Source organism: Candida parapsilosis, contig 005569 (genome assembly GCF_000182765.1).
Source record: "Candida parapsilosis strain CDC317 annotated contig 005569".
NCBI classification, from domain to species: domain Eukaryota; kingdom Fungi; phylum Ascomycota; class Pichiomycetes; order Serinales; family Debaryomycetaceae; genus Lodderomyces; species Lodderomyces parapsilosis.
In genome coordinates this window covers 2,201,973-2,225,036 of record NW_023503278.1, presented here as the reverse complement: position 1 = coordinate 2,225,036, position 23,064 = coordinate 2,201,973, and the positions used below count along the sequence as shown (strand labels likewise).

General features: G+C 40.8%; 9 protein-coding genes across 9 annotated transcripts; 4 read left to right on the top strand and 5 right to left on the bottom strand. All coding sequences in view use genetic code 12, as the record gives it.

The window, feature by feature from the left end:
- Positions 1-6: 6 nt before the first annotated feature.
- Positions 7-1,857, bottom strand: CPAR2_110440 (uncharacterized protein; the record flags this gene model as incomplete). Its single annotated transcript, XM_036807339.1, has 1 exon — positions 7-1,857. One exon carries the CDS (start codon positions 1,855-1,857, stop codon positions 7-9), a length of 1,851 nt encoding a protein of 616 aa, XP_036664185.1.
- Positions 1,858-3,441: 1,584 nt separating this feature from the next.
- Positions 3,442-4,593, bottom strand: CPAR2_110430 (uncharacterized protein; the record flags this gene model as incomplete). The annotated part of the gene is made up of 1 exon (XM_036807338.1): positions 3,442-4,593. The coding sequence occupies one exon, from the start codon at positions 4,591-4,593 to the stop codon at positions 3,442-3,444; it is 1,152 nt and encodes a 383-aa protein (XP_036664184.1).
- Positions 4,594-4,974: 381 nt separating this feature from the next.
- CPAR2_110420 (uncharacterized protein) lies at positions 4,975-5,862 on the top strand (the record flags this gene model as incomplete). The annotated part of the gene is made up of 1 exon (XM_036807337.1): positions 4,975-5,862. One exon carries the CDS (start codon positions 4,975-4,977, stop codon positions 5,860-5,862), a length of 888 nt encoding a protein of 295 aa, XP_036664183.1.
- Positions 5,863-5,950: 88 nt separating this feature from the next.
- On the top strand, positions 5,951-7,822 carry CIS2 (gamma-glutamyltransferase; the record flags this gene model as incomplete). The annotated part of the gene is made up of 1 exon (XM_036807336.1): positions 5,951-7,822. One exon carries the CDS (start codon positions 5,951-5,953, stop codon positions 7,820-7,822), a length of 1,872 nt encoding a protein of 623 aa, XP_036664182.1.
- Positions 7,823-8,517: 695 nt separating this feature from the next.
- Positions 8,518-10,518, top strand: CTN1 (carnitine O-acetyltransferase; the record flags this gene model as incomplete). Its single annotated transcript, XM_036807334.1, has 1 exon — positions 8,518-10,518. The coding sequence occupies one exon, from the start codon at positions 8,518-8,520 to the stop codon at positions 10,516-10,518; it is 2,001 nt and encodes a 666-aa protein (XP_036664181.1).
- An 88-nt stretch (positions 10,519-10,606) lies between these two features.
- MSB1 (Msb1p) lies at positions 10,607-14,092 on the bottom strand (the record flags this gene model as incomplete). Its single annotated transcript, XM_036807333.1, has 1 exon — positions 10,607-14,092. One exon carries the CDS (start codon positions 14,090-14,092, stop codon positions 10,607-10,609), a length of 3,486 nt encoding a protein of 1,161 aa, XP_036664180.1.
- A 360-nt stretch (positions 14,093-14,452) lies between these two features.
- Positions 14,453-16,357, bottom strand: SKO1 (Sko1p; the record flags this gene model as incomplete). The annotated part of the gene is made up of 2 exons (XM_036807332.1): positions 14,453-16,288; positions 16,346-16,357. The coding sequence occupies 2 exons, from the start codon at positions 16,355-16,357 to the stop codon at positions 14,453-14,455; spliced, it is 1,848 nt and encodes a 615-aa protein (XP_036664179.1).
- Positions 16,358-16,793: 436 nt separating this feature from the next.
- On the bottom strand, positions 16,794-18,734 carry MNS1 (mannosyl-oligosaccharide 1,2-alpha-mannosidase; the record flags this gene model as incomplete). Its single annotated transcript, XM_036807331.1, has 1 exon — positions 16,794-18,734. One exon carries the CDS (start codon positions 18,732-18,734, stop codon positions 16,794-16,796), a length of 1,941 nt encoding a protein of 646 aa, XP_036664178.1.
- A 1,173-nt stretch (positions 18,735-19,907) lies between these two features.
- On the top strand, positions 19,908-23,024 carry WAR1 (War1p; the record flags this gene model as incomplete). The annotated part of the gene is made up of 1 exon (XM_036807330.1): positions 19,908-23,024. One exon carries the CDS (start codon positions 19,908-19,910, stop codon positions 23,022-23,024), a length of 3,117 nt encoding a protein of 1,038 aa, XP_036664177.1.
- Positions 23,025-23,064: the final 40 nt, after the last annotated feature.

Genomic DNA, 23,064 nt, shown 5'->3' with positions numbered 1-23,064 from the left:
AGTACATTAATGAAATCCCATAGATTTGGAATACTTGGCTGCTTGATATTCATCAGGTGTGGGTGCAGGTGACTGTGCAGTGACATGCTTGTTGAACACTTCCAGTAGATTGACTCTATTACTCTTGTGAAATATTTTGAACGGGTCGACTTTTTTCTTGCTTTTGGCAATCCTATATAGCTCTGGTGTGCTGCCCCACGGTTGAAGCACTTTGGAGCTAGGTGAGTGGTTATCATCAGAATGCACATCGGGTAGATTATCCGGGGTATATTTGACTGGTGTTTTCGGTGGTTCTACCTGCTCTACCTCATCACGTAAAACTTTCGATTCCGATTTCCTTAAATTGAGAACAATTTTTTGTCTGGCCTTTAATGCAGCTGCCTCACTTCGTTGTTCCATCATTGACTTTTTCGTCGGGCGTTGAATATCAACCTTTGGTTGAGCTTTTGGTGGTTTTTCCATAACTTTTGTACTCTTGGCCCTATCAAATGTTCTCGGCGTTCGTTGCAAAGTTGTTGTGAGAAATCTATTTTCAAACTTTTTTACATCTTGCTTCTTTCTCTTTGCAGCACTAGACACTGTCGGAGCAGCAACATGATCCAACTTGGGACTTTTGAGTTGTGGTATGGCAATTTTCGACGGAGACTTTAGCGATGGTTGTTGTCGTAGTGGACTCGAGCCATGAACTGGTGATCTTTTCACATTCCACTGCGGTGATCGTTTTGGAGAACTCTGTAGTGGTTTCTTGGAAGAGCCTCGTGGTGGTTTCATTGGAGAGCTCTGTGGTGGTTTCTTTGGAGATAATTGCCTATACTCACCAATCTTGCCCCACAAACTAGCACTTGATCGCGGCTGCTCGTCCTTGCTCACTTCAAAGCTAGATCTCAGGTGGCTTGGTTCAAACGTATCTGAATTTGGAGGGATGACAATTGCCTGCAGACTTAGAGGAACCTTGACTAGTTTCGGTATAGGCGAGTTCCTCTTCGCTGGCAGTTTCCGAGGTGAAAATTTATTTTTGATTGATATGATGGGAGGGGGCTTTGTTGACATCTCGTCTGCCGCATGTGCCGTTCTATTCAACACAATGGGTGTTCTAGCCGGAAGTGGTACGAACTTTGAGCTTGGCCTTCGAGGGGTACATTGTATGGTGTCGCGCAGGTTTCCTTCACTCTTACCCCTCAACGTAAGTTCTTTTTCCAAAACGTTTCGCTTTATCGCTGCGCTTATTGCTTGAAACGAATCTTCACTATCAGAAGAAGCAAGGGATTGCTTTGGTGTTGTTGGCGGTATTAGTCGCACTGGCGATTTTCTGGGGTCAATTTTGGTACCGAGTAAAGCGACAGGCTCTTTTAGTGGATGTATCTTTGAAATGCCCACGTGCTTTATCGACCCAGTCTGTTTAGTTGCATGTGGGGATAATCGAGTTGGCTTTCTCGCTGGTGATATTTTGATGGAGTCATTAGTATCTACTATGGTCCCGCAAACCTCACTCTTTATTACATCCTCAGCTTGAATACTCTCCAGTGGCTCCAACGGGATCTTAATGGTAACTTCTCTCGATTTCGGGGATGGTAGAACATTCTGGACATCTGTCTTAAAACTGGAGCTTAGTTGAGGTGGAACCCTTTTTGGCGACCCACTTTTAATCAACCCATCAACATCCTCACCCCCCTCTACCACTCTTTTCATCCATGACTCCAAATGATTTGCATCGTTCCTAACTTGCAAGTAATGACCCTCAATATTTGTTGATGCTATCGCAAATTGCTCACTAAGTTCGCGCAAGATATACTTTGAGGACCCCGGCACGGTCTCATTTCGGATTCGATTGGTGGCATCGATGGCCCATCTAGACATGTCATTGATTAACTTGTGAGAGTTGCTGTTTAACAAAACCGATGCCCACAACAAAAGATTGTATTTATCCATTTCGAAAGAAATCTCTGAGCTACCAAAAATCTTCAAGAAAGTGGGCTCAAACTTTTACACTTGATCAAATGAATCACACTACAATTGATGTGAGATTCATTGCTTAAGTTGCGTCCGCCCTTGGTGAAAGCACGTTGAAGCTCCATTCCACCATGAGGAGGGGGGGGGAAATCATCAGCACAAAATACATAAAATTCATTGCTCGGCATGAGCCTAATTTGGTTTCAGGCAACAATAATTGAGGACCATTCAGCACACGTGAGAGGTGCAAGAACAGAGAGAAGCGCAATATTGGAACGCCAACATCAACTCGGAAGTATTTAGTCCTGCCGGTTTCTCACAAGTGCGTCAATTGCCCGATCTTAGTCGAATGCATTGCTTATCAGATTTGCCTTGTGAAGTACTACAAGTTGTGTTTCGCCAATTAAGCCAACACCAGGCATTGCATCTGCTCCTTTACATTCAAGATTTTGCCTCATCACAAAAGCAAAGTTATACGAAACATCCACATTTATGAGCCATTTTCTTTAAAGGAAGAACCCCCATTGGAAGATGACGACCCTCATCAAAAATTTTAGTACCATAAAGATGTCAATAACGACAAAACCAATTCATATACAATAGTGTCTTCAGAGACGTTAATGAACTACATCAGCGAAATGAGTGGTGATGCGATTGTTTATCATTTTGAACTATACAGATTTGATTGTACACTTTTTCGCCTCATTTTTTACCATTTCAAAACGATACAACATTTTGAAATTGTAGTATTCTTGCCACCATGCTTCAATGAGAGATGAAAGAGCAGCACTCATCTCCTTCAAAACAAGGGACGAAAATACTTGATGTCGTTGCAACCCTAGAGTCAGGAATGAAAATCGTAACGGAAGTTAAGCGCAAAAAACCAAATGCGTTTTTCAATAATACCAAAACGTAGAAAGCGATTTTAATCCAGTTGTCAAAGTATCTAATCTTCAACAACAGCACGGTGGATTATTTATTGTCGCCCACATCATTGAATAGACTGCAATTCATTGGGGGTGAATATGATGGTGCAAAGAAGCAAAAATCAACTATGGAGATTGAGACTTATGATTTTGATACATAAAACAAAAAGAGTTTGATTTCTTGCTGGATTTTGATGCTGAATGACGCTATTCTTCGAAATCTCGTAGCTTTAGAATTGAAAAGTTTCGAGGAGTTGATTGACGAACTCGAAGTAGAACCAGAGCCAGAAACGAACGAGAGCTCTCGGAAAAAGAGAAAAAGGTAGTGATTTGAGTCAAGATTTATTCAGTTGTCTGTTGCTGAAAACTTGCATCAGCTTCGATTGTTCTAGTGTTTCATAGTTCCACAGTTTCAAATGAGGTTTTAGTGGAATTTACTCATTTGTTGAATCAAAATGTAATGGATTTATTTTTGTGAGTGCCATTAATGCTTTGTTTCTTACTTGAAGAAAAGGTTTGTATCGGTTATTTAGCTGTAACTAAATTCCTATAAACAGCCTAGTATCTACTTTTCTTTGTTGTTAGCATCACGTTGACCGTAAGCTTTGGTAGCATAGTGACCATCAATACAAATGACATCTTGTGGTCTGTATTTGTAAGTCTTGTCAAAGTATTGGGTCAAGATTTGTTTAACACCAGCAGCGTATCTAGCTTGAGCATCCAATGAAGTACCTGAAACATGGATGGTCATGGCATTACCATATTCTGGACCGTATGGGTTGTGCATCTTTCTCCATGGGTGGTCTTTTGGTGCTGGCTGGACGTTCCAGACATCACCACCGTAACCGGCAAGATGACCAGATTCTAAAGCTTCAGCAACAGCATCAGCATCACAAATGGCACCTCTAGCAGTGTCAACAATGTAAGCACCTTTCTTCATCTTTGAAATCAATTCCTTGTTGAACAAACCTTTGGTCTTTTCGTGCAATGGACAGTTGATGGTGACAATATCAGCTTGAGCAACCAAATCTTCCAAGCTTTCAACTCTTTCAACAATGGTGTCAACATCGTTGTACAATTTGGAAGCCTTGTTCAATTTGTCTTCAGCTTCAGCTGGCAATGGTTGGTAGTCGTAATACAACAACTTCTTGACATTGAATGGCACCAATCTCTCCAAGATACGGTAACCGATTCTACCAGCACCAACAGTGGCAACAACTTTACCCTCCAAGTCGTACTCTTGTTTGGCAACAGCGGCAACATCCCAGCCACCAGAAGTAGCTTGCAAGTGACCGATGTTGTAGTTTCTAATCAAAACAAGCATGGTCATGACGGCGTGCTCAGCAACTGATTGAACGTTGGATCCAGTGACTTCCAAAACGGCAATGCCTCTTTCATTGGCGGCGTTCAAGTCAACATGGTCAGAACCAACACCGGCAGTAACGGCAATCTTCAATTTTGGTGCCTTGGCAATTCTTTCCTTGGTCAAGTATGCTGGATAAAATGGAGTAGTGATGACAATTTCAGCATCTTCCAAGTTGGTGTCAAAAGCAGAACCTGGTCTGTCTTTGTCAGTAGTTGCAACCAAGTCGTAACCATGATCTTCGATGAATTGACGGATGCCCAATTCGTTTTCAATTGCACCCAATAATTTCTTTTCTTCATGAGCGTGTTTACCACCAGCGTAAAGAACTAATAAAACCTTTGGTCTAGCCATTTTCGATTGATTGTTTGTTAAGTGTGTGTTTGTGATTATAGGAGATGTTTCCGATATAGATGATGGAATTGTCACTAAGAAAGGAGGATTTCCTCACCTATTTATATTCACTTTTGAAACCGCAATCGATGTCAAGCATATCGCTCATTCCGAGTGGAATTGCATGGAATAGTTTGCGGTAATATCTGTGAGCGATATTTGTGCAGCAAAAGGTTATTACATGGAGTAATAATTTTCAACGCGGAGTGCACTCTTTCTGCATACAAATATAATATCTCGGATTATGTGCGTTACACAAAGTCGAGTATGCGTTTGTTGAAGGAAAGCAAAGGAAAATAATTGTGGAGCTGGTCACACACATACACACACTCCACCACTACAATGCAAGACAATCTACTTTCCAGAGATCAACCAGATGATCCATTCTTGAACTGCTCCATATTCGATGGTGCCTCAACCGCTAATTTCATCTTTCTGGTGTTGATATCGCTAGGGATATTGATTAGTTATCTCCCTCAGTATAAACGAATCTATGACAAGAGAACCTCTGAAGGGCTTTCAACTGATTTCCTATTGCTTGGATCAAGCTCATCCTTATTCACACTTACAAATATCATTTTGGTAAGCTCACGGGCAAGAGAGTGTTGCTATAGTGGAGCTTTGAGTACGTTCAATTGCATTAGCTCCCAACTAAATCTATTTCAAATTTCCATCCAATGTGTGTGTGCCATTCTAATCTTGGTGTTTGTGCTTGTGATTACGAGAAACTCCATCAAACAGGACAAACATGAATACAAGAGGATAGTTAGGGTAGGAAAGATTGTTCTTTTTCATGCGTTTTTATCAGTTATACAAATTATTATTGGGTATCTCAACTCCACTTCCGTTTTGTTCTCCATTGCCAATGTCAATGGATTGCTTTCAGCTGCGTTGACTGTTGTCAAATATGTGCCGCAGATTTACACCACGTATAATTTAAAACATCCAGGAACGTTGTCAATTGGTATGATGTGTATACAAACCCCTGGTGGGTTTGTCTTTGCCGCCACACTTATATTCACCAAAGGATCGCATTGGAGCTCATGGGTCAGTTATTTAGTTGCTGCTTGCTTGCAAGGTACACTTTTATCACTCTGTATTTATTACGAGTATATTGTGGGGAACGAAACTGCGGAGGAACTAGAGAGGGGGGAAGTAGAACGAATTGAGGCGGAAAACAGACAAGAGACAGATGCTTCAGAAGAGAACGGACTTCTTGAGCAGCAGTAACTAGACAATTTAACATATTTGTAGTGAAATAGAAGATATTTGCGAACGCGAAACACAGATAAGAATTTTTTGACAGCAATTGTCAGCAATGAAAGGCAAAGCATTCAACAACACCAAGCGCTCGGGGTATGGATTGGCGCTCGTCCCAGCATTGCTATTGATAGTATTTACTATCTTTCAGCTTTCAGGTAACTTCATACACCCAGAGCCATTTCACGATATCTCTCGATCAGATCCTTATCTCACCCTCCAGCAAGCCACAGATGACCCACTTCATGACAAAATAGGCCAACCTGATTTACATCCTTCCAAAGAGCACCTACATGAGGGCAAAAAAGCAATGGTTGCAAGTGATGTTCCTGTGTGCTCCACTATGGGTAAGGAAATTTTGTTAAAAGGAGGTAATGCCGCAGATGCTGCAGTCACAGTCGCATTGTGCATTGGCTCAATAAATGCCCATAGTTCAGGAATAGGTGGAGGCGGGTTCATTTTGAGCAGAAATGTGGACAAAGATGATATCATCAGTATAGATGCAAGAGAAATGGCCCCGGCATTAGCGTCAAAGAACATGTTTGGCAACTCATTTGTGTTGAGCAAAATTGGCGGACTCGCTATTGCGATCCCCGGTGAGCTCAAAGGATTGGATGAACTTTATAAACAACACGGAAGTGGTAGGCTATCTTGGAAACAGTTATTTGAACCAGTTATCAAATTGAATGAGGATGGGTGGAATTGTTCAAAAGTATTTGAAACTGTGGTGGCAAAAGAAGACGAGTTGGTGCTATCACGAGCACCAGTGTTGAAAAAGATGTGGGATTTCATATTCAATGACAAGGGGGATCTCGTTAAAGAGGGTGATTTCATTCAACGAAGAAACTACGCCAAAACATTGAGATTGATTGCCAATAATGGAAGTAGTGACATATTTTACGATCCAGATGGCCCAATCGCTCCATCATTGGTGAATACAATTGCCCAATGGGGCGGAATTTTTACGCCACAAGATTTCGCCAATTACAATGTGAATGTTGAATATCCATTGACAACGTCCATCAATGGTCATACTCTTTACACTAGCAACGGGATATCATCGGGAATTTCATTGATTGCGGGATTAAACTTTTTCCATGAAGTGTACAATGGATCAGATGATGAAGTGCTATTTAACCACAAATTGATTGAAAGTTTCAAGTGGTCGAGTTCTGTTCGTACTCGATTGGGTGATTTATCAAATAAACAAAAAGTGATCAAAAAGTACAGTGAAGGTAAATGGATTAAAGAGGTACTTGAACAGGGTAAGTTTTCCGAAAATGAAACTTTCTCATGGAATAATTATGACCCCAAGTATGACATGGTTGAACCACAAGGAACTTCGCATTTTTCAATTGTCGATAAAGATGATAATGCAGTTGCCATGACTACAACTGTAAATTTGCTTTTTGGGTCGATGATTTATGATAAAAACACTGGAATAGTTCTTAATGATCAAATGGATGATTTCAGTCAACCAAATGTCAGCAATGCATTTAATTTAACGCCATCGATCTACAACTTTGTCCATCCTGGAAATAGACCTCTTAGTTCAACAGCACCAACCATCATAACTTTCAACAACAAGAGCGACTTAGTCATTGGTGCAGCTGGCGGAAGTAGAATTACAAACACGATTCTCCAAGCAATTGTGAGAATGTATTATAGAAACACCGGACTACTTGAAACAATTGCGTACCCTAGAATGCATCATCAATTGATTCCCGAGGATGTAATGATTGAAAACATGACCACATTTGCAGAAGAATTTAAGGGAACTGCTATTGTCGAAAAGTTGGAGAGTAAGAGACACACATTTTTGGAGACAGGCGCGTTGACAGCAATGAATGGAATTAAAAGGTTAAAGAATGGAACATTGCAAGGTGTTAGTGACTTTTGGAGAAAACGAGGAGAAGCAGATGGGTATTAAGTGAGAGGTGTTAGAGAAAAGGTAGACTTGTAGTAACATAGATGATCGATTTCTAAAATAAAAAAGCCCATGCTTTTTTCGCTAATGTTTCCGATGTTCTGTAAATCCAGAATTTTAACAATCCTTTACTTGTTTGTTTATTGCCCCACAAAAAACAAAAGCCGAAACCAAAAAGAAAAAAAAAAGGGAGCCCTCCGAGCTTATCAGTGATGGTGACTGTGGGATGAAATCTGATTGGTTAGATCCAAACACGCCACAAAAGAGAAAGACACGTTTCTCCCTTGATGATTGCGAGATCTTATACGAAGATGCTCTCTTTTTAATTGAGTGTCCTTATAATCCTCTGCTAGGTTTAGTTGGCTTCTGTCTACCACATAACTCATCGTATCAGTTGTGTAAAGTCTTCTTGAGCAGGATAAGAAGAGAATCAAACTTCCGTCTTTGAATGACGCAACTTCGTTTTCTTTAAAGTTACACAAACATCAGACTCCGAGAATTGATGCTACCAATCTCTCCACAAAATTAATTATTTCTAAATCTCCAAAGGTCAAGAAAAAAGTTTAGATTTTTATGGCGTTATTTTCAAAAGACTATAAATATGAGAAATAGATCCCTTCAAAATTTAAACTTATGAAAGAGAGCGTACAACTCACAACTAGGAACCACCTTTTTCACCACATACTCTCCCTTTCCCAATGTCCACTTTCCAATACCAAGACCAGTTGAAGAAATTACCTATACCGGATTTAGAGCAAACATGCATGAGATATTTAAGGGTTATGGAACCCTTACAAACTAGAAAAGAACATGCCAGAACTAAAGCAGCAGTGGAGCTGTTCCTCAAGGGTAACAACAACAACAACAACAACAACAACAACAACAACAATAACAACAACAACAATGACAATGACAATGACAATCTTCAATCAATCGGCAAATATCTCGACGATTGTTTACGCAAATATGGTGCTGATCAACCAAGTTATATTGAACAATTTTGGTATGACGCTTATTTAAGCTATGACTCACCAGTGGTTTTAAATGTTAATCCATTCTTTCTTTTGGAAGATGATCCTTTTACTCAAAACGAAACCACCTCAGCCAATCCTCAAATCAAAAGAGCAGCAACTCTTACATTATCCTCACTCAAGTTTATCCAAGCTTTGAAGAATGAGACTTTGAGTGTGGACAAGTTGAAAAATGGCAAACCATTGTGCATGTACCAATATTCAAAATTGTTTGGTGCATCAAGGATTCCTACTGACGATGGGTGTATGATGCAAACAGATCCAAATTCAAACCACATTGTTGTCATGTCAAAATCACAATTTTACTGGTTTGATGTACTTGACTCCAAGAACAATATCATCTTGAGTGAGTCAGAATTGAATGTAAACTTTAGCTCAATTATACATGACTCCTTATCCACAGCTAGTACCGATGTTGCTAAATCATCATTTGGTGTGTTGACAACTGAAAACAGAAAATTATGGGCCAATGTAAGAAACAATTTAATAGCAACAAACAAGATCAATAAAGAAGTGTTGTCCATTATTGACTCAGCACTATTCATTGTATGTCTTGATGATATTGAATTGGAAGATTTATCAGAATTGGCCCAGAATATGTTGGGTGGGTTGTCAATCTTGGACAAGGGTATCCAAGTGGGTACCTGTACCAACAGATGGTTTGACAAGTTGCAAATTATCATCACTAAAAATGGTAAAGCTGGTATCAATTTTGAACATACCGGGGTTGATGGTCACACTGTTTTGCGATATGTTTCTGACATTTATACTGATTCGATTTTGTCATTTGCCCAAACAATTAACAAGAATGCACCATCATTGTGGAAAGATGCAACTTTTAACCAAACACAGTCATCTTTTGCCGATGAACACTTGATTACAATTCCAAGAAAGTTGGAATGGGACTTGACACCAGACTTGTCACTTGCTTTACGTTTTGGTGAAACTAGATTATCCGATTTACTAAACCAAAATGAAATCGAACATTTGGAATTCAGACTGTATGGATCAAGTCAAATCAAACACATGAAATTTAGTCCTGATGCATTTGTTCAAATGGCTTTCCAAGCTACATACTATGCATTATATGGCAAAGTTGAATGCACTTATGAGCCAGCCATGACAAAACACTTTTTCCATGGAAGAACTGAAGCAATTAGAACCGTTTCCGAACAGTCAAATGACTTTGTTCACACCTATTTTGATCGCAATGCCACCAATAAGGAGAAATTGGATAAACTTAGTGTTGCTTGCAAGGCCCATTCGATGCAAACTAGATTGGCTTCAAATGGCGAAGGTGTTGATCGTCATTTATACGCTTTGTATTGTTTATGGGCAAGACTTTTGAAACAATACCAACAAGGAGTGTTGAATGATCTGTATGGTGGTGCTATACCTGAATTTGTTAATTCAGTGCCCCCAATATTTGCTGATGCAGGATGGAACAAATTGAATGATGCTATTTTGTCAACTTCGAACTGTGGTAATCCAGCCTTGCGTCTTTTTGGATTCGGACCTGTTTCCGCTAGTGGGTTCGGTATTGGATACATTATTAGAGATGATTCAATATCATTCTGTGTTGCTTCAAAACATCGTCAAACCAAACGTTTCCTCGCAACTTTGCATTGTTATTTGAACGACATTGAGACTATGCATAGAAATCAATAGAAATGTAGGAGATTGTACCTTTATCTAGTTTATTTATTTGTTACTTATTTATTTGTGAGTTGTTGCTGTAGTTGATATTCTCTATATTCTAAATTCCATAATTACCATCAATCAATGCATGTCGTAAATTGGCTTTATTGGCTGCCTTATTTTTGTTGTGCTTGACACCAACTGGGACCATGTTCATCGAAGTAGGCGCAGACAGATAATGACTTGGGCCACCGGGTGCAGGTCCAGGCAAAGGTTGTTGCTGCCAACCAGGCATTGCTTTCATTGGGCGATGCTGATGTGGAGGTTGATACCCAGCCGGAGGATAAGACTGGTGCATAGGTTGTGCATAGGAGTGTTGCAGCATATGTGGTGGCTTTTGGGATGGCAGTTGAGGGCGCATTAGTTGCGTGTACATAGGTTGTAACATAGGCTGCTGGTACATAGGTTGTGACATTGGTTGTGACATTGGTTGCTGAACCATGGATTGTTGATGCATTGGCTGTTGCATTGGCTGTGGCATTGGCTGTTGCATTGGCTGTTGCATTGGCTGTTGCATTGGCTGTTGCATTGGCTGTTGCATTGGCTGTTGCATTGGCTGTTGCATTGGCTGTTGCATTGGCTGTTGCATTGGCTGCTGGTACATAAGATACAGTGCTGGTGGTGGCGGTTGTGAGTGTTGTGGATGCTGCAATGGCTGCTGGTGCATCATATGATGCCTTTGCTCCAGTGAATGCTGCATTGGCAGCTGACTTCTATTCGAAACTCTAGACACACCATCCAAATCATAATACCTTTGTTGCTGTGTTTGCTGGGGCGGAATTGGTGATCTCAGTTGCGTCAGATGCAGCGAAGGTGCAGGAGATACATCATGGTGGTAGCTCACTGGAGTGGGTTTGTTCATGTATACCATATCGGACTTATCACTGTGTCCACCTTGTGAACTCACGCTGTTCGGAGCCAGCATGCGTTCATGAGAATGTGGCGCACTTCCTCGATGCACAGTGCCATTGTTGTAATCATTTACAGGGGAGCGAGAAGCCATTGGCGATGGTGTAGTGTGCTTGGAAAATGGTGAACTCCTTCTAGTAGCTTCCTCTGAAGTCATTTGTTGAGAGGCAATTTGAACTTGAGCATTGTCAACATATGACGGAATAGCCTTTGGCAAATACTCGTTTGCCACTGTTTGATCGTGTACATGCAAAGATGTACCTCTATCCAAAATAGGCGAGTTAACATCATGATGACCATCGGTTTGCATCGGCATTGGAGATGACTTTATGTCATTATTTGATTCCATACCATTGTGATCACCACTAGCTCTTAACTCGTTTTCAGGTACAGGCAATGGTTTATTTTTACCCACACCATTAGGAGAACCAACACTGTCCAAAAATGCGTCCTTGTTTGGTAGTAGTGGTGTTAGACGTACTGGAGGCTGATCTGTGGTTTCATTTAATCCTGGCGGAGCTAACAAATCCCGCGAACCCATATCGGGAGGAGGTAAATCGAGTGGTAGAATGGTTGAGAATCCAGCTGCTTGAGCCGCAGCTAGCTGAGCGGCTTCTGCTTGTTTCTGTAACTTTCTCTCCTTCTTCTTCTTCTTCTTTTTCTCCTCTTTGGCATCTACATCGGTGCTGATCAACATACTCTTGACTTGATATGTGGGGGACTCAGTAGCCAAATTCTGATCCGGATTCATGTTCACCTCGACCAGTTGCTTCGAATCTCGATTATCAGTTTCAGATGGAACCTCGTACAGCCCTGGAATTGCAATGTGCGAGGACTGTTTCAATTGATGAGTTGGAGACACGTCTCTTTCTAATTCGGGAGGTGCTTTCCTAGATGGTGTTGTACTTTTACTCCCAGCATACATATCACCCACTGTGACCTTTGTAAATCTCGAAGAAACATCACTCATGTCAAGCTCAGCATCATTGGAAGCACCCATTTGTTCACGTCGCATCAATTCACCCGCATCAACAGAGTTGGGGAAAACAATTTCGTCATCACCAAACAGCTGCTCGAATTGCTCGTACACGTCGATAAGTTCTTGCGGTAACACTGGTTCGGGTGAAACATCTCGACCCAGACTCGCTTCTCCATTAGTAGAGGGCTCCGAGGGAGTGGGAGGTAACGGTAACAGCTTCGTATCAGTTGCTTGAGAAACCTTTTGACCAGGTATAGGTGGCAATGGCGTATTTTCATCCTTTTTACGCACCGTCTCCTTCTGCATGAGCTTGCGCTCACGGTAATATGCATCATCATCCATTGTCTTTTCCGTAACAACTATCCATTTCTGAAATCCCAAAACCTCCACCTCAACCACAATTGATCTACCAAATATTTTCTTGATCAGTGGTGGTTGTTCGCTAGCAAGTGAGGATAACCAAGCCCAAATATAATAGTCCTGGATCGATACATCTTTCACAGCAATGCGTGTTATCAGAGGCACATCTTTTTTCGAAAGCTTTGCACTTATATTTGGCTCTGCCCATCCTGGCTTCAAGTTGAACTTATTGTCAATTTCATCCTCAGTGATCCGCTCGATTATCCTTCTGGACTCCCCCGTGAGTACGTCAACAATCTCACTAGTGCTTTTCTTTTCAAACACATTCTTCAATATAGTGTAATTCTCTTTAGAAAACATATCTCGTTTGTCAAATGTCAAGCTTTGTCGTACTTTGCTGATCAAATCGTATGCAGTGGAGGATGGTTTTGTGGTAGTGACACACACACAGGGTATAGTAATACTCTTGGAGCTTTCCTTTTCAGAAGATGGTGGGTATTGTGATGTAACAAGCAAACTTTGCAAAGTTTTGGGTAACTTTAACGTTTCAGCATTATTTTCGGGCAACATTGCTCGTAGAAAAGCCAACACCAAATGAAACATTGCATCCGTCGTCTTTTTCCAATTGTTGATACCTTCCACAAAGTCATGTTCTGTTTCGATGCTATCGTCTGAGAATATGGAGGTGGAGAGCGGCTTTTCCGGATTGAATGCCCATATACCAGCCATTTTGCTAATTTTCCTCCCACTTAAGTTATTATATGGAGCATTTGACGTTATGTTCAAGATCAAATCAAGAAAATCGTAAACAATAGATGCATGAGCAGGCGATGATAAACATTTTGGCATGATGGTTAAAAATGCATTTTTGGGAAAATGTTGCTCCGCCTCTTTCCGCTTGAACTCACGGTAAACGTCTTGTCCGATGATTTCACTATTTGGCAATCTTGCCCAAAAGTATTTGAGGCAACACATAAGCGTAAACTCATCTGTTGTCGAGAAAATCTCCTTACATTTGGAGACATCTTGAATCAATTCTCCCTGTGGCGCAAGCTGTAGTAGCAATTCATTCAATTTGTAATCTTTAATCCTTGATCTAAAGGGTAGAAAGATATGTGGAGTCTTGGTGCCTCTCTTTTTTAGCTCTTGCGTTATCAAATGAAGCACTGATTTCAAATTCTTTCTAGTAAATTGGTCTTGGTGGATGATACCAGAGTCGGTTGTTCTTTTGATGGGACTTTCCGGAGGTAGGCTCGGTAGTTCGAAATTGTGAGGGTTGGCTTTATGTTTCAACATAGTATAGGGTTGCTCATGGGGTATAATGTGGATCTCGAATTTGTAACAACAGTTGTCAGTTGTGTTAGAGTGCTACTCTAAATATCGTTAAATTTGAGAATGGTAGCACTTGATTCAGAATGTTTACTATTCTTGTGTTTCTAATATGTGTGTATGGATTCTTTTTTGTTCTCGGTTTTTGTTTCCAAAGTGAATGGATTGGCATCCATCGATGATGTCCAAAAGATTCGCGTCCTATTGTTTTTGAGAAACGTTTTCAACACAAAAGGAGTGGATACGAAGGTACCAAAGGAGAAATAATTATACAGTGGGTACGAGAAATATTATATAGACTATGTAATTAGGTATCATCGTCCCTCATTAATGGTAAGTTGTTGGAATAGTCGAAGGGATCGAACTTACTTGCTCTTCAGCTTCTTCGGTATTGCTCATAAGATTATCTACCTCCTCTATAATGCTTGTCAAGTTTTCAACACCACCACACGACAGGGCCAAGGTCGGGCAATCCTTGTGATCGAATAATATGTTTTTCATTTTGAGTAGTTGGTCCCGTAGCTGAATTACTTGTGCACTTGTTTGTCTATAACCATTTGAATAAAAAGCCAACTCATCCTCCATTTTCTGCATAAGTTGTTTCTTTCGTTGTCTGCATTTGGATGCAGCAACTCTATTTCTTTCAAGAAAGTTTTTGCGTTTCTCATCATCGACGCCGGCACTCCTTTTCTTTCCTGTGGCCGGCTTGGTTTCAGATTCATCATTGTTCCCCTTCCCGTCATTTGAATTCTCATCAACGTGGTTTTCTTTCTCCTCACCGTTGAGAGTCTTTTCTTGTCCCGGCCCTTCTTTAACCTTTACCGTGCCTGTCTTTTTAGCTTTTGTAGCTCGTGGTTTTTTGATACCTACTGACTTTCCTTTCCTTTTTTTGGATGATGTAGAGGAGCTCTCGGCTGTATCACCACTTGCTGTCGAAATTCCATTTGAGTTGGGTAGAGGACCGTTTGTTGTGGTTGGTAATATCTCCTGAGAAGGATTATGTGACAGGTGATGTGATGAGTGATGAGAATGCAGAAGGGAAGTAGATTCTGAATGTGTGACATGATGTGCTTGGGAGTCTGGTCGTGTTGTTATGGATCCTTGTGGAGCTATACCAACGGGAGCTACTGATTGTGGGAGAAATTTCTGATTTTCAGGAACAATAGAAGGAGGAAGCAACGATAGTTGTTGATTATTCATTGACGGTGATGCCACTGGAAGCTCTTGGTGTAATGACTGCAGGTTTGGATCCGGTTGAGCTTGAGGTTGTGATTGTGCTTGCGGATCTGGTAGCGATTGAGGATCTGGTTGTGGTTGTGGCTGTGGTTGCGCCTGTACTTGCACTTGCATTTGCATTTGCGATTGAGTATTTGGAAGTGGCTGCAATTGCGTTGGGTTTGACTGCGAATGTTGCATTTGTGATGGCCCAGGATTTTGAGCACCAGCGTGAGACATTCCCATCAACATATTATTATTACCCGATGGTATACCCAACAAACTCGAAAGTCCAGGCGTTATGGGTCCATTCAAAAGTCCACTGGGGGTAGACAAACCAGTCCCCACTTGTCCGCCAAAACCAAATGAGAACCCACCAGGCGTTAAACCAGTCCTCAAGTTTGATTCATTTGGTGTCAACCCTGTTTTGCGTGACCCAAATTGACTGAAGTTTTGTTGTGTCAGATGAAACTGTCCATTTTGTTGTGCCACTGGATTGGTTGGGTTATTTGATGCGTTCAATAAACTATTCCATAAATTGGTCGTGGGAGTTCCTGGGTTTGAAGTAGGCTCCAATGGTGGCAACCTCCGTCCACCTGGTGTAAACAAAGGAGGCGTTATTCCCGGTAATTTTGTCTGATGATGCGCCTGCGAAGGTAGGTGGGAATGCTGTTGTTGATGAGGGGGTTGTTGAGGGGGTTGTTGAGGTGGTTGTTGTTGCTGCTGTTGTTGTGGAATATTCGGATGTTCCTGTGGGTTGTGTACCCCCGTAAATGCTAAATTCGCCTTGTTGCTTGAATAAGCGGAGCTGTTTCCCACAGTGTCTACCTCCGAGCTAGACTCATTGCGTGACTGATGACCTGTGGTTGTGCTTAAGGACAATGACGACTCCTTTGTAGCAAATGACCTCTCGAAAGGGTTGGGTTCTAGGTCAAACTTTGATCTCGGCTATGGGCTTGTTAGTACTGCCTTTTGAATAAAAGAACTATAACTCTTGATACATACATCTCCAGACATGACTCACGGGGTATAATTCTGGAAATCCGTTCTGCTTTGTAATCCGAAAAAACTAAGAATAGTAACAAATCGGCAAGAAAGAAAAAAATAAGTTGGTAAACCACGAGGAACACCTCTTTGAACTATTCTTTTGTGGAGAATAGTAGTAATAGCCCTCAATGAAAGATGGACTTCGGGAATAACGCGGACTTTTTGATAACTTTCCCTCGAGATTGTGCAGTCCTTTTGGTTTCTTCTTGTTTTGATTTCAAATTTGTGAAAGGTTTAGAACAAGCAAAAAAAAAAAAAGAGCTGAAGAAGAGAAAAGAAAGTGAGAAACAGAAAAATTGTGACGTAAGAAAACATATTCATTTACGTCAATGTCGTAAAAAAGTAAAAGTGCAAGACCAATTGAATTCACGACATTCACATCTATACATAGCACAAGAACTTCAGTTTAATGCATTTCTTTAACAAACTTATTCAACTTCTTCTTATTTTCATCTTTCCCTTCTTTAGCTAAATCTGGATTCTCCTTTAATGCACTTTCAACTTCCTTTTCAATAGAGTCATCAACTGGTTGTGCTTGTGGTATTTTAGGTTTACCATTAACTTGATTCTCTCTCATTTGTGGTTTCACCGATTCATCAACTTGTCTTCTCCAACCAGTTTTCAAATGCTCATTGGTGTTGAATTTGGGGAAAGGGTGGGCTTCGGTGTTGAAAACGTACTCCGTCAAGGGGATTTTATTCTCATCATCAAAAAGCAAGTACAAATATTTCAAGGTTTCTGCAAACCAAAAACTTTCAGTGTTGTCCTTGAACTTTGGTGAGCCATCTTGTTTTAAGCTAGTGACATCACTTAATGAGCTGAAACTAATCTCACCATGCTCATTCACGACTTTAGTGTACTTGATAAAATTTTGGAAAATCTCATAACCCCATTGACGATACTTTACATCACCAGTTAATCTATAAAGGTAAAATAGCGATTCAACAGTTTCCGGTCTTTGCAAATTATGTCTATCCATTGGTTTTATTCTGAAATCGTGCTCTTTTGTAGTATCTTCATTGAAAACAACAATTTCAGGCGATAATCCTGTGGGCATAACATCATGATACATCTTGTAACAAGTATAGGTCAATTCTTCTCCAAATCTGAAATCCAGGGCCCTTTCTTCATTCCACCATTTTTGCTGCTTAGCTTCATCCAATGACAAACCATTCGTTGAACCCACTGCTAATAACCCACCATAAAAGCATACCAAATGATCCATTTTGGGTGAAAATGGACCACCAATTCCCCTCTCTAATTCACCGATAAAAGTCAATTCATTTGGAAAAGACTTTCTAACGAGGTTTTTCTTTACCCCTTCGACTGATTCACGATACATCTCGTAATATATCGGTTCTTCCTCACTAGTTTGTAGATATTGTTTCAAAAGATACTCATAGTATGAATCTCCCCTACTACCTAATCTTATCAAATTGCCTTGGTACTTTCCGGTATCTGGATTAACATAAATAGGAACTAACCCATCTTGGGGTTTGTTCGCTTCAAGAGCTTGCATGACTTTTTCTGCCTTTTCCCACCAGTCTACTTCACCGGTTAATTTTGCCAAGTACTTCAATTCCAACTGCACTGTAGCAGCCTCAGCAGTCGAAGAAGCACCCGAATCCATATGGTTTTTGATACCAGCACCTGATTTCAAGTTCACCGACGAATACGGGATTCCAGAGGGACTATCATACGCACCGTGCAAGGAATTAGCCAAACCAACTGCTTTATCAAGGTAAACATCATCATTGCCACTCAAATGGAATGCTGATAACAACCCTCCCAACATCCTTATGGTAGTTTCAAAATTGTTCACCTCGTAATCAAATTTGTAGTCCAAGTCATCTTTAATCCATTTCCTAGCTCGATCAACCTCATCTTTACAATCCATAATCATCAAAGTATCTATCGAATCAACAATCATCCAGCCTAATGGTTGCTGGCCCATATTCTCTCCTTGCTGCCTAATTGGGTGGTAGACATCGTACCCCCAAGCATACTTTTCATATGAGTGCCAGGAATCCAACATTGTTTGCCGAACTTCTTGCTGTGCAGTTTTCCATGATGGAGTACCAGAATTGAGCGCCAGAAACAACAGCAGAGAATCCGATGATTGAAATAAATAATTTCTGGCTAGATAGTAGACAAAGTACAAGCCAAGTGAGTAGATGAACCCTTTTAATAGCATGATAACTTTCCTTCTTCCTTTATTGTGTGGCTGTTTTGGATGGAATGGTGATTTATCTTTGTAATATAGTGGGAGTGATTTCGAAACCGGCTTGTCTTTGTATGATTGATTGTTATTGCCTCTGGTGATATTGTTGATTCCAAATAAAGACATTAAACTATATTGTTGTAGGAAAAAAATTTTGTTGTATGTAATTCAATGGTGTTGTAGAACCATCAACCTATATGAGCTGAGATATATATGAAACTGTTATTTTGTTCAAGTTGCTGCTGCTTCTTCGTGTCGTTGTACTTGTTCCCGACCCTTAACGGTGGAGTGGCCAGTCGGCATTTCAACTTTCCTTTTTTTGTTGGCGAAGGGTTTGCGCTACCATGAAGATCAGACACGCTGGACCAAAGACATGGGGACTGAGTAGCATGGACTTTGACAAGGCACTGCTGTGCGTGTCCTGTGCAAGTGGGTATAAAGTGGATGAACAATGGTTGTTTAGGGTTAGAGGATGTTCTGTTCTATTCGGTTCTGTTCTGTTCTGTTCTCATAAAGCGCAACATTGATAACGTATGACTTTGTCATGGATTCTCTCCCTCGCGCATTTGCGATTCGGTCACAAGCTACAGTTGATCTAGCTTCTACGCATGGAAAGTGCATATAACATCATTGCGATTAAAGTACAATTTGCCCTAGATTGGGCCCTGTTTTTCAAGACTATACTCAATACAAGCGGTGTGAAAGCTTTTCAAAGTGTTGCTCCATATTCTCACATTTCAGCCGCACTGACAGCCTTGTTAGGGAAGGGCGCATTTCACCGAATGGCGGAAATCAGATTACTAGCCTTGGAAAGGGGTAGTAAACAGTATCACCAGCCGCAACTTCCTGACTTGACAAAGAAATTTATATCCAATATACACCTACATCTTTCTCTTTCTGATATAAATATACTACATATCCTATATTCTTATTTATAACCCATTGAGCATATGGATTCCAATTTATCACAAGCTTAAAAAAGGAGAAAAAAATTTACTTACTGACAACATCAATCAACAACAAAAGAGCAAAAAAATAACGAAGGACAGAAAAAAATAATTCAGTCTTTTTTAATAAATCCCGAGGATCAGTTCAACCCGCTTCTACCGGTACATCCCCAGAAAACATCAGCCTCACTAGTGCCAGCCTTGTCAAATTACCACAACAATAAAATCAAGAACAAAAGAGAGAGACACACTTCCACACACTTCCACACACACTTTAGATTTCAATTTGATTGTTCGTATTTTTTTTTTTTCTTTGCCTTTTTTTTTCCCCGAAAGCCTTATTGCACACACAATGTCGGTTATAAACAACCGTGAGGGGTCGGTTGAATATGCTACATCATCAACTACATCACCAAACACAACAGCTTCAACTGCAAATGCAACTGCAACTGCAACTGGAGGCACACAGAATAATGTAAGTGATACAAATGCCTCGCACGTTAAGAACGAAGTTCAATTACGAGGAACACCCAATGAGAATGATCATAGTTTCGACCATCAAGGGTCAGAGGAAGACGACGATCATGACTCTCAAACCGATCTGTCTCAACCTCGCCAATCAAACAAAAGGTCTAAAGTCACTCGAAGATCAATTGCATGCAAGAGTTGCCATGCTTTAAAAGTTAAATGCACCCCATCTGATCCACTGGATCCAAGTAAGCCGTGTGTCAGATGTCTCAATGCTAATAGAAAGTGTGAAATTGACCTCAACCAAACCAGAAAAAGAAGAAAAAAATCAGAAATACTTGAAGCAAAGAGAAGAGAAGCTGAAGAAAAGTTGAAAGTAGGGGCTAACTCTGGCAGCAGTCACGAACAAGCAACTGCCACACGAAGGATCACGGAAAATACACGAAAAAATGCGGGCGAATCTCATTCAAAGGTACCTTCGCCCAATAAACCAGCTGTTCCTTCAGCAATTCGTCCTCAAAACTCAACTGTCCCCCCAATTTCTAGCAACTTGAATCCAATAAACACTCAACTACAGAACCCACAACTGTCGATAAGTGACACCCCTAATAGCCAACCCAACTCGTCGTCATCACCACAACCCTCACAACCATCACACGCAATGCTGAAGGATGAAGAGATTGTCAATTTGAAACAAAGAATTCTCACATTGGAAACTCAATTGAGCCATAGAAACCATTTTCACAGAAAGGCGCTCAGCGATTTTCAATCAGACACTCCCTCGGAAATGTTTTCGCCACCATTTGTTTCCAAATCGGACCTTGAGCAAGAGATTACAATCTTTGCTGAATCTGCATCGAAGCTTACTGATTTAACTAATGAACTCAACAATTTGGCAAACATAAGAACAAGAATGTTGAAACCTGGTACTCCTCCAGATGTGGTTTCAAAAGGGTTGATAAGTTTACCTGAAGCGGAAAGAAGGTTACAATTGTATAGAAACAGGATTCTTGCCTTTTTGCCCTTTATCGACGTTCCTGCCGATGTAACTGCTGATGTATTACGAATTGAACAACCGTTTTTGTTCAATGCTGTGATGGCTGCTAGTAACACCGTCAATTCTGCATTGTCAGAACCGGAGATTGATCAAGCTTTGGCATTGGACAACGAAGCAATCCGATCTGTGTGTGACGAGGTAATGGTTGTTGGAAGGAAAACAGTGGAGTTGATTAAAAGTATGCTCATCTTAACATTGTATTACAACTCCCCAGAATTGTTTCGACAACGTCGATACCATTTGCTAAACAATATTTGTGTGTCACTTTTGCACGATTTGGGTATTGTGGCAAGACCTTCGTATTCATTCGACAACAGCGATGGATCGTTGAAAAAAAATCCCGAGCAGAAAACGAGTGATGAGTATAGGTCAATTGTGTTAATTATATATTTCAGCACAGTCAGTATTTGCCTTATTCTTCGAAGAGCAATATACATCAAGTGGACACCTTATGTTGAAGAGTGTTGCGTGGCCCTTGAAAATAGCCCAGAGATTAAATATCGCAAGTTGGCTTTATTTGCCAGAATCAACTCCGCTTTAGAAAAGATCCACCACATTATTCACTCGCCCGAGATTGGGGAAAAGGGGGTTTCTACATCTCAATACATGATTCAGGAATTGCAAAGACAATTGACCGAGTTGAAAAACAAGATTAATGATGACGATCATGTGTTTTTGTCATACTTGTACTCGGTCGAGGCATACTTGCATGAGCCCAACTTGAGCAACATATTCAAACCACAAGAGTCCCAATTGAGTTCAATTGCAGTCAAGGCGATTTCAAATTGTACAAATTCCTGCCTATCGGCATTGAATGAGTACAACAAGCTCACTTCAGAACAGATTGCGCAGATGCCTTTGGCATTTGGATCTCGAGTAATGTACACCGGTGGAATGCTCCTTCGATTAAGGTTTTTGATTTTGTCACTCCCCTCACATATAGAAAAAGATTTGGTGCCTCGTGATGCTGTTATTTCGATTCAAAGAGTGAGCAACTTGGTTGAGCAAGCTCATAATCAACACCCCACAAATCATTTATTGAAAAAGACGCGATTGGTGTTACAGTTGTTTATTCAAACATATGCTACCCAAGTCAATGATTTGCTTAGAAAGAATGGTGAAACGCCGCAAAATTTTAAACCCACAGAACGAGATACAATAGAACTCAAGAGGGTTGCGTCCAATTTTGAAGAGTCCAGAGGTAGACAAGCTTTGATGAGAGATGAAGTGCATAGTGTTCCATTGGATATTCTTTCCTACGCTGCATCATATAGACGTGAGGGGAATCCGGGACAGAGTCAACGCCCACGTACAGTTTCAGAGTCTAAGGAAAAAGTAGGAACTTCAACTACTTTTGCACCGCAACCTATAGGATCTCAAGTGCAATTTACTTCAGCTGGTAATACTCCCATCAACCAAGTAACGTCGCCCCCACCTTCTTCGGTCCCATTTCAACCTCAACAACCACCGCCACTCCAACCATCACAACAAATTCAACAACAATCCCTTTTGCAGCACGCGCAGAATGGTGATGTAATGTCAACACCAGCAGTAGGACCAGTGGCAACTTCTTTGACCAATACTTTTGATCCGTCTTCTCAGCATACCGGACTCACACCTGGTAACTTTGACTACAGACAGTTTAGGATTCCTCTGTTGTCAAACCCATCAGGAGTTGGTAATACAAACCACAACACTGGTCACAACACTGGTCACAACGCTGGTCACAACTCGTTCAGCAACAATGGCAGCAACCACAACAACAACCACCAATTTTTCAACCCAAACCTTGCCAATCCAGATCAATTGGAAAATTCGTACCTGGTGTTGAACGACGAATTTTGGTCAAACTTGTTGAGTACGGACTCTGCTGATCGTATCAACTTCAGTAGCAACAATACAAACTGGAATCAGATGAACGATGAGGTGTTCTTTATGGAATGATAGAGTTTATACATTTTTGTAATACACATATTAATTTGAA